This window comes from Elaeis guineensis, chromosome 1, assembly GCF_000442705.2.
Source record: "Elaeis guineensis isolate ETL-2024a chromosome 1, EG11, whole genome shotgun sequence".
Taxonomy (NCBI): Eukaryota; Viridiplantae; Streptophyta; class Magnoliopsida; order Arecales; family Arecaceae; genus Elaeis; species Elaeis guineensis.
In genome coordinates, this window is record NC_025993.2 from 162991266 (window position 1) to 163002684 (window position 11419).

At 36.7% G+C, this 11419-nt stretch overlaps 1 protein-coding gene across 1 annotated transcript; it reads left to right on the plus strand.

The window, feature by feature from the left end:
- Positions 1-6223: 6223 nt before the first annotated feature.
- On the plus strand, positions 6224-8233 carry LOC105039476 (zinc finger A20 and AN1 domain-containing stress-associated protein 8). The gene is made up of 3 exons (XM_029262829.2): positions 6224-6335; positions 6476-6543; positions 7383-8233. The coding sequence occupies exon 3, from the start codon at positions 7392-7394 to the stop codon at positions 7905-7907; it is 516 nt and encodes a 171-aa protein (XP_029118662.1). The 5' UTR covers positions 6224-6335; positions 6476-6543; positions 7383-7391; the 3' UTR covers positions 7908-8233.
- The last annotated feature ends 3186 nt before the right edge of the window (positions 8234-11419 follow it).

The window sequence follows — 11419 nt, forward strand, 5'->3', positions numbered from 1 at the left end:
GCTTTTTTTGCATATGCATGTCTTTTCCCAATGAAATTTTGGTAAGTCCTGGAAGTAAATCCAACTAAATGAATTGTGTTTTGATAGCAGAAAAAGACTAGTCATCGATTCACTAATAAAACATCTGTTCTTGCATTTATTGTTCATTGATAATTTTTTTTTTTTTAAGGGAAAGAGAAGCAGAGAGCCACCATGATTTATTATAAATAAAAGTTTGAGTGTGATATTATAGAGGAGAGAAATAGGGAACATTAAAAATTAAAAAAAACGCAAAGAAGTTACATGGCAGCATAGAAAATCAAACGAAAATAATTCTGTTGTAAGAAAAGGCCTACTTTGGACAGCAATCAAGGTTCACGCCCGGCTAGAAAGGAGATAGAGCTTCAGAGAGAGAGAGAGAGAGTGATCTTTGGATCTTGTGGAGCAAATATGTTTCAAACTTTGAAAGAATGCAAAAATTTGCATAGAACTGAAGATGGAGTACAGTTCTTCTTAAGAAAAATACAAGAATTTTATTCTCGCCATATCTCCCCGATATAGAAGCTACTAGCTAGTCAATGGGACGTCGTTTTGATGCCACAAAATTCACTTTCCTCTATTTAGTCCAAAGCTGATGTAGATTAGAGGGCTGTTGAGAAGTTCCAAGTTGAAAAGAAAGATCATTCCAAATGCGTTGAGTGAAAGGGCATCTGATGAAAAGATGATTAATAGTTTTCAAGCTTTCCCTATAAAGAACACAACTGTTGCTCATGTGCCATCCCTTTTTTGTAAGAATTTCACCATCCTGTTTCGAACAGCAAGCCAGAGAAAGATCTTGATTTTTTCAGGTATTTCAGCTTTCCAAATTATCTTATTGTAGAGACAGATTAGACCATCATTGTTAATAAAGTTGTAGTAAGTGTTGACAGTGAATGCACCATTTTGAGAGAGTTTCTAGCTAGGAGTATCAAGGGCTCGAGATGGTTTCACAGAGGCAAGACTAGATCGGAGAGCCTCCAGTTGTTGATAGTGACTCAAAGAGAGTGAACCTCTAAGTTTGATATTCTAAGATAAAGATCTCCATGACCGTTATGAAGCAAGTGAGCATCTTTTCGACAAGGCTAATTGGTAGAGATCATGAAAGATGAAGCAAAGGGGCGTAGGGTTACACCAGCTATCCTTCTAAAACTAGATAGATGCTCCATTCCCTAAATTAAAGGTGAGGCAATGCCAAAATGCAGTGAGTTATTTGTAAATATCCTTCCATAGCGGTGACATTTTGAAGATGTTTTGCTTTAATCTTATGCCCATACTTAGCCCGCATATAGTAAGCAATTTTGACTTATCTTCTCCAAGGGGCATTGCTCCCCAAAGTGAATTTCCAACCCTATTTTGCTAAGAGCATGTTCATCTATTCAAGATTTTTGACACCCAAACCTCCCTCATCTTTTGATCTGCATATTGAATCCTAATTCATAAGGCAATGAAAACTGTTTATCTCATCTTTTCCTTTTCAAAGAAAAGCACAACGCATTCTATCAATTTTATCGATGATCCATTTGGGTAGTTTAAAGATGGACATATAGTAAGAAAGAAGGGAAGAAAGTACCGAGTTCACCAAAGTAAGTCTACCTCCTTAAGAGAGAAGTTTTCTTTTCCATGAGGTCAGCTTTGAGTGTATTCTTTCTAGAAGAGGCAACCAATAATGTTTTGAAATCTTTCTATCTAATAAAGGGAGGCCCAAGTTAGGAGAAGAGTACCCATCTTGTAGTTCATCATGAGTGCAAACAAGGAGGATTCAATAGTAGACATATTCAAGCAAATGGTGAGGCTATTATGGAAGTTGATCCTCAAATCAGAAGCACCTTCAAATCCCAAGAGTAAAGCTTTTGCTACCAAGATGCTTTCTTTTTTATCTGCACAAAATAGCATGGTATCATCAGCAATTAAAAATCCTTTAATTCCTGCAAAAACAACATTGGACCCGATACTTTCAATAAGACCAAGGAAACTTACCCTTAACAGAAGCTTAGAGAAAACATTGGTGGCCAGTATAAAGAGCCTCGATAAAAAAAGATCCCCCTGTCTTAATCCCTGTCGACATCTAATCCAGTTACTTGATCTTTCATTCACTAAGAGTACAACTGAGGTTGAGCTAAGAAGGCTTCTTATCCAACCAATCCATCTTGAGGAGAAACCCCTAGGTCTCAAAGCATCTCAAAAAATGTGCCAATTTAATTTATCAAAGACCTTCTCAAAATTCAGTTTGCAAAAGATGTCCTTCTGATCTGTTCTTCTGCAATGAGCAAGCATCTCATGTGCACAAAGGAAGTTCTCTAGTATATTTCTCCCTTTAACAAAAGCAGACTAAGACTCATCTATTAAAAAAAAAAGAAATTTAGATAATCTATCTGCAAGCACTTTTGTAATGATCTTGTATAAGCTGTCAAGAAGACTAATAGGTCTGAGATCATAAGCAATAGGAATGCCATTTTTTTTGGGAATCAAGATTATATAAGCATACTTGAGCCTTTCAAGATCAAAAGATCCCTTGAAGAATTCTTCAAAGAAAATCAAAAGATAATCATTGATAAGATTCCAGAACCTCTTGAAGAAAATGAAAGTGAAACGGAACTAGGGGTTTTCATGTCTCCAAACAAAACATAGCTTTTTTAATTTCATTAGTGAAAAATTCAGCATCTAAATCCTTGAGGTCAATAGCAGAACTATCATAGAGAAGAACCCAGTTGATAGAAAAGGAAAGAGAAGAAGACACACCAAAGAGAGCTTTGAAGGAGTGAAGCTTGGATATGATGTCATCCTGTTTGTGAAACTCCACCCCATCATCAAGAAGATATAGATTGAGATGAGGATTTCATTGCACGAATTTGATATCTGATGTTTAAATGCCTCATCAGTTGCATAAAAAAGCCAAGATATTCAAAAAGGAAGAGATGGATTATGACAAAACAAAGCTCATAAATTCAAAAATTATGGTTGTATATTTTCTTCCTACTCGCACAAGATAGCATGTTTATAAAAGTTGTATCGTTTTTACTCCTTGCCTTTGGCAGGTAATTATAAAAGGAAAATTCTTTGTGCAGGACGGGCGGTGTAGAAAATCCAACGTGGAGTACACCGCCTTATCTCATTAGTCCACATAGCTACCACTTTCCAACACGTCTGCAGTTTTATTTTTTCGTTTGAAAATTTTGAATGACGAAAATGTCTCTATTTTTTGAAAAAAATTATAACATCTTATATCCATATTATGACATTCTGCATGCAAGAAGTCATAATTTGATGCAGAACGTCATAATATGCCACAAAATGTCATAATTTTTTTTAAAGAGCATGAATATTTTTGTTATTCAAAATTTTTAAATGAAAAAGTGGAACTATATACATTAAATGCATGTTGAAAAGTGGTTGAACAAAAATGTACCTCCTATATTTGATATCCTAGGCCATATTATGATATTCTACATGTAGAAAGCCATAAATTGACGAATAATATCATAATATGCCATGATGTCATAATTTCTTATGCCATATTATGATATCCTATATGCAGGAAGTCATAATTTGATGCGGGATGTTATAATATACTATATGATGTCATAATTTTTTTTAAAAAAGAAGGACATTTTCTTCATTTAAAATTTTTAATGAAAAAGCGGAACTGTCGGCATTAAATGAGTGTTGAAAAGTGATGGCTACGTTGACCAATCGGACCAGATAGTGCACTCTATGTCGGATTTTCTACACCGCCAACGATGCACAAAGAATTTCCAATTACAAAAAGCCTGCAAGTCAAGGCGGGAAAAAAAGAAAAACCAATGCTTCCTCTGTTGGATGTTTGCCAATGAATTAGTATGAATTAGCTCTATTAATCCAATGTCTTGACCTTAAAAAAAAGACCCTTACTAAGGTTTGCAAGCAAGTTTGAAGCTGATTGACTACTCAATGCATGGCATGTATCAATGAAAACTTCTTCTGTTGTTTTTTCTCAGGATCTATGGAGCAAGAACATACCTCTCATCATGAGACTGAAACATTATATGTGCATGATATGATATTAGCAGACTCCAATACCAACCAAAATTTGGCAATATGATGGACTGTAGCCTGAGCATACGTATGCTTTGCATTGTTGTCTATACTTTAGCATTTTTTTTTTTTAATCTTTGTATATAGGGACACTCCCTGCAACAGTCATTCTCATGTGCCCATTTTTAAGTAGAAAGCCTCGTCATAGATTGGACACGTGTTGCATATTTAGCCAATGGTAAGCAAAATCCGTGGTATCAGGCTAGCATCATAAATAGCACTACCGTCAATTGAGGTTTGGGATTATAAAGCTATCTTTACATCAGTGGTTGTGTACAAAATATTTGCCTTCCGTCTCTATTCTAATAAAGTTAAAATTGAAATGGTGCTTTTATTATCCGTAATAGAGTATATAATTCATTAAGCATATGAAGTAAAATAGTTTGAGACTTCAACAAGATATGTTTATCTTGTTTTTAGTTACGAGGGGATAAGAACTATCTGTTTTATAATTGAATATTTTTCCTACTACTTCCTTGCTTCACTATTAATGAAATTCTAAGGTAAGAGATGCCCTTTTAAATAATAATAGCAATGACGTTATGAAAAAGATATGACTCTAGGATATTCCTTCACAACATTAGACCCCAAGTTGTCCCACGTTTCGAATAAACTATCTGATGATTGAGCGACAGGTTTCTGACCAAGAAAGATTACAAATCGAGAGATAATCTAACAAAAGGAATTCCTGGGTTTTATTGTCATATTATCGAAATTCATGGATTTTTTTAAAAAAAGTTAAATTGTATTTAAGCTCTTTCAAGATTTTCTTAAGAAAAGAAAGTTCCATTTAATCCCATATCACACGAGAGAGGATTTTTGAGTTATTCAATCCATTAAATTTGACACATGATGCACCATACATGCTTATAAATGGTGGCTGCATAGTTCAGTCTCCATAGGCATTTGGAGAATCTGCATCCTATTCTATGCCATGCATTTGACATAAAACATTCAAGTAATTAACACATTGAATGTATTAAAACTTATGGGAGCAAACAACATGATTGTAAAAATTTCTACATTTATATTTGGATGGTCATACGATATATTTGCAAAATATTTACTATATATAATAATAACAATTGATTAATGGTGGAAGGACACAGTAGGTTGGGAAAGCATCAAATCATGTAATTAAATATAACCTCTAAAATATTTGGGATGGTAGAGGTGAGTCATCCAGAGTAGTATGATAAAAGATTTTGTGCTCCTTAAAGATTCAGATTATAAATTATATATAAGATATTCAAGAAATCTCTTCTTACAATCCATCAATCCATCATTTTTAAGGTCTATATCAGACCCCTATCACTAGCATCCTAATAGATCTTTTGAAAAAAAATTATATCCTGATATATACGTGCATCAATATAGCTTTGCATACAAAGTAAGATGTTTGGATAAGAATAATAATTTTCAAAATATTACTATCGAAAAAATAGTAATTTCCAAAATATTAGCACTATCATAGATACCCAATGGAATACCACCAAACAAACCGTATTTATATACTTTACCAAAAAAATCGTATTTATATGATGTCCCACTTGTGTTTGTTCTTAAACATGGAGCCATATGCTTATCAAGAGTTTTCTTTTTTTTTTGTGAAAAATGATTATTATGAAGAATACCCAATGGCTTTACAGGTGAAAAAATAAGCCACAGACCGCAGTAAATTACTGCGCACGCGCACGCGGTAAAAGCATCGTGCTCAGGAACAACCAAAAAAGAAAAAAGAAAAAAAAAAAGCAAAAAACACAATCTCTCCGCAGGAACACGTTCTTTGCTAAAGAAAGCCGTCGATTGCATCTCAGAGCCACAACATCGTTCGACCGTAACCTCTCCACGTCATTGATACACTTTTAATTTCAATAGACCTCAGGGATATTATTATGCCGACTCGGTCCTCTAAGCCGTGAGGACACGGCGGCCGGGCAGCACCACCGCAGTGCGAGGGCTTTGTCCAAGCGAACGCATAAAAGAATCACATGAGTTTGCTGGCATCAAACGGGTCAGCTCGGCATCTGGGGAATTGGACGGCAGAATTTGAGTTATCTTATAGAAGTTATTATGCGGAACTTAGGTAGGATATGTGACGCTCTGGCCCTGTTCTTCTGTCTTAAATACGGGCGGAATCGTGACCCAACCCACCTCTCTCTCTCTCTGTGCCATTCGTCATTTTATCGCCGTCCCCCTTTCGAGCCCTCAATTCCACGATTCCGAGTGGATTTCTGGCCGCTAGGGTTAGGGCTTCGACCTGCTCTTTTGATTTTTTTTTTTTTCTCCCTTTTGGCGACTATATTGATTCGATGGCAGAGGGTTTGATCCATATCTGTTGTTGCTTTTATTGTTTTTTTTTTTATTTTTTTTTGGGGGATGGCAGGGGACCTTCGAAGCGCATAGATTGGGGAAGATCGCCGCAAAGGAATTGTGAAGGGGCCATTCGAACAGGTATGCAAGGGTTTTGACGTGGATATGGGTTTTTTTTCTCGGTTTGGATTTTTTGGCGAGGCCGAGGGTTAGGGTTGGGTGGCTGGATTCATTTGATTTTATTGGTGAAAAATCACGTTCCTTTTTTTTTCATTTCCCTTCTTTAGAAGTTTGATTTATCATCTGTTTATTCTGCCTCCTGATCCTTCCAATTCTTCTTCTTTTCATCTTTATTACAAAATTGTCTTGGGTTTCGTGATTAGACTTAATAAACTTTTGCATCAAATGTCATTGCGTAGTTCTACTTCTATTTTCTTCTCTTCTTCTTGTTGTCGGTTGGTGAAATTTTTGTTTATTATGATATAACGGCATTATTTTTTATTAGATCAGGGTTTTAATTCGAGATGTGCTCTTTTTATTCTTCTTTGGTTACGCTATACGATAAAGGTTAGAACTTTGTTACAATTTTTTTTTAGTTATTTGTTTGCGTGAATTACCGTTGCTTGAATTATCTCTCTTGTTTGCGGCTTGCTTTTATGGTTTCTGAAGGTCGTCTGATTTATATCTGTGAAAGGGATCTATTTCTGATGAAGTTGTTATTCAATATTTTGGGGTTTGGGGCTGTTATATGCAAAATTTAGATGCACTGAGTGTATTAGGCTCTCAAATTTGATCAATCACCGGAATTTCTTAGATTATGTATGATGTTTTAGTCTTGAGGGTTTAGTTTTTCTTTTCGAACCTTAGACATGGTTAGATTGGTGCTTGGGCTCAGAGTATTTAGGTATAGAGTTTTGTTATTTATTTCCAGAAAATTGCTTGGTTGTTTTTGATTTTGAGGTTGTTGTGTTTCGGGTTAGAAAAAAACCATGGAACACGATGAGACTGGATGCCAGGCCCCTGAAGGTCCAATTCTCTGCATCAACAACTGTGGTTTCTTCGGAAGTGCAGCTACCATGAATATGTGTTCCAAGTGCCACAAGGAGATGATCTTGAAGCAGGAACAGGCCAAGTTGGCGGCTTCCTCCATTGGCAATATTGTGAATGGCAATGGCAGTGGTGGCGGTAAAGAGCCAGTCATTTCGGGGAATGTGGACATAGCTGCTTGTTCTGTAGAGACAAAAGCCGTTTTGGCACAACCATCCGATGCTCCGGTCTCTGGCGAGGGTGGGGAAGCAAAGGTGAAGGAGGGTCCAAATAGATGCAACACTTGTAGGAAACGGGTGGGTCTGACGGGCTTTAATTGTCGTTGTGGGAACCTTTTCTGTGCTACGCACCGCTATTCCGACAAGCATAACTGCCCGTTTGACTACCGAACAGCTGCTAGGGATGCCATTGCTAAAGCAAACCCTGTAGTTAAGGCTGAAAAGGTTGACAAGATTTAGAGAGCCAGGAGAGAAGGTCGATGAACTCTAAAGTGATGCTTCTCTTTATTATCCATGCCTTATCTTTTGATGATGGTTGCTTGTCAGTGCCTATACATGGCTGGATGCATGATTCTTGGGGCATCCTTGAGGTGTCAGCCTCGAGTACTTTCTCTTGTTGATCTGAAAAGATGTAAGATTTTAATTGTGCTGGTGTAATGGACATGTGGCTTATGATCTGGCTAGCGTTGTAACCTCCTATCATAGTTCTCATGTTACATTATATGAATAGCTGTAATCAGCAGTTGTGCATGAAATAGAGGGTGGAAGTTCCCATCTTTACTCCATGTTTCTGTGTCTTGTTTCTATTAATTAGTTGGGGGATGTGGGGGCATACAGTGGTGGTAGTAATTTGCTGATGCTCTTGCATTTCTGATATAGCTTCTATCTTATGCCTGGGCATTTGATGCTTGATGGATATGTCAATGGCTTCATAGAGCGTGAGATGGTTATACTGAATATATGTGTGTATATGCGCGCGCGCGCGCATGCTTGTGTGCATGTGCGTGCGCGTGCATGTAATTGCATTTCTGATGTAATTTCTATCTTATGTCAAGGTATGTTGTATGTGTCTGTGTGTGTGAATACAATTGCATTTCAGATGTGGCTTCTATTTTCTGTCTGGGCATTTGGTACTTGATAGATATATGACTGTCTCCATAAAGTATGAAACATTATGATCTTTGTTGTCTGTGTTGTATAGTTATATTGTATATGTGCTTCTATGTGTATATGTTTATTTGTGATGTCTATGGATTGGCTACCCATTTCTCTCATTGCTCTTCATGTAAACTAAAAAGAGAAGGGAGTGTGAATGGGCGCTTGGTAGCTCCTTTTCACCTATCTACATTTGTTTGCCTTTAATGAGACTTATGTGTGAATATAATAGCATTTCTGATATAGCCTCGATCATATGCCTGGGCATTTGGTACTTGATCGATATCACTGCCTCGATGAAGTATGAAATATTTTGGTCTGTTATCTATGTTGCATGGTTATGTTGTGCGGGCATTTATGTAGATATGTTTATTTGTGCTGTCTATGGATCATTTACCGATTCTCTTGTTGCTCTACCTTGAGCTGAAAAGAGAAGGGAATTCAAATCAGGGCTTGGTGGCCTGTTTTTACCTCTTTACGCTATGTTTGACGGGTAATGAAAACATGTGCACATGCGTGCATGCGTGCTGTGTGCTCACGTGCGTGCATGTCTGAATATAATGGCATTTCTTATATAGCTTCTATCTTATGTCTGGGTATTTGATTTGTAGATATGTCACTGGCTTCATGAAATATGCAATAATATGATCTTTGTATGGTTATATTGAGTGCGGGTGTGTGTGAATATAATTGCATTTCTGATATGGCTTATATCTGGGTATTTTTTATAAGTGATAGATGTATCACAGTTTTCCAGATTAGGAAATAATATGATTTTCGTTATCTATGTCGTATGGTTATATTCGTTTATATGCATTTATGTATATATGTTTGACTATGGATGGTTTACCCATTTCTTTTGTTGCTCTCTACCTGTAATCTAAAAGAAGGGAGTGCAAATGGTGACTTGGTGGGTTATTTTCACCTCTCTACGATTTTTGCTGAGGATTTCTTTGGCTTTATTTTCATCTATGGTCGTAGCGTTTAGATTGTTGTTGCAGATTTTGAATGTGGATGCTTTTAAAGATATCTGTGTTGATTTTGGTGGTAGGCAAGGACAAAAGTAGCCGGGGGAATTGATCTTGATACATACTTGAGTATGAATGACTAATCTGATTCGGATTGATGTTACAATGGTGGTGTGAAATCAGCTAGTTTCTTTTTTGATAGTTGGTACTTATGATTTAAGAGATTCATTTCTGTTGACACCGTCTTATATGTATTTGCGAATAAATATACTTTCAGATGAATGATGATGCACTAGCTGGTTTTGGAAAGAGTACTCTTAGTTGCAATTAAGGATGGTTATGGACACAATTGCAACACGGTCTTTTATAGATTTGATAGAACACTTTCCACATGTCGGTAGAAAATTCAATCTCGCAGTTGGGCTGCCCCAGTTTGCTTTCCATAACCACAATTGCAACACGGTCTTTTGTGGATTTGATAGAACACTTTTCCACGTCTGTAGAAAATTCAATCCGGCAGTTTGGCTGCCTCAGTCTGCTTGGTTTTCAGCTGCCACACTACCTACGTCTTGATTCCTTAAACGTTTTGGTTGTGGTTGTTATTAAATTGCCGATGCTTCTTGGCATTACTTTTGGAAGATGAAATGGTTGATGGTAGTGGTCGGTAGTCATCTTTAGAAGTGGTTATAACGTGTAGTTCTGGATTCATTCAGGTATATTGGTAAATGGATTGATATTTGCCACGAAATGGCTAAGCAACTTTTGGAGATCTAAGTGGAGTTTTAAATCTTTGGTGATTTGGCTCTGAGGATGCCGCTTTTTCTTTTTCCAGAATTGTGTGTAATGGCCCATTAGGGCCATTACCCGTTTTAGGGAATTATGTGGTGGTAGTGTTTATTTATGTTTGGTATGTGAATCTGTGTTTAAGCTTGTTTAATATAAGAAGTCTATCGTTGTCCTTTCATTGGCTGTGGGAATTAATCAATCCAGATTTATCTACGTCAAAAAGCATGACTTACACGGTAATACCTTGCACGTGTTTCTCTGCATGATGGCCGCTTTGGGCGTTGAAACCTCCTCAGCTGTTGGAGAGCATCGCCTCCCAAGTTCAAGGCAAGACAGGCTTCACTAAGCCTTGCGACCAATAACAATGGCCCAGAATCATTCCTTTGATTAGAGAGGCGTGGATTGTATTGTACTTCTTTGATGAACGTGCCAAGCTTGTTAGGTGGATAAAGGATGAAGATAATTTTACTCCTATAAAATTATAGTTGCACATGAAAGCATATAAGAGCTTAAATTCTTGCAAGAGTGCATTTATATAATGTGCTAGTACCTAGTATTGAGCATGTCTCATGAATATCCATTTTGTTTGAGATGAGATTAGTGGTACAAAGGCTTCCTATCTTTTGGGGTCCGAGCTGCCCTTTCTTTCCTTTACCTATCAGGATTAAGAAATCTCATCAAAACATGTTTTCTACATCATTGAGTCCAATTGCAATTCTAGTTTCTTTGAGTCTAGGTACAAATCATGGAGGGAGTTATAAAAGTTCGTCCATTGAATATAGAGATAGAGAATTACTATTTAGCATGTGCAGTGCAAGCGAGCATGTAATAGATAGCTATAACCCTATGGATAGAATATTGTTGTGGTACTTTCACACTTGGATAATTTGTTAATTAAATATTTCTCTTTTACAACAAGAGAGCATGTATATATATATATATATGTAGATATAATATAAAAAAAGGGAACACATTGCAAAATTTCATTGGCGTGATGTTCTGTTGCATTGGAAATGAAGAAAAGGTAAGTGGTGGAATTGGATACATGGACTCCATCTGCTG

Excerpts from the sequence above, each read along its gene's own strand:
- LOC105039476 (XM_029262829.2), top strand. The coding sequence starts at position 7,392 with ATGGAACACGATGAGACTGGATGCCAGGCCCCTGAAGGTCCAATTCTC.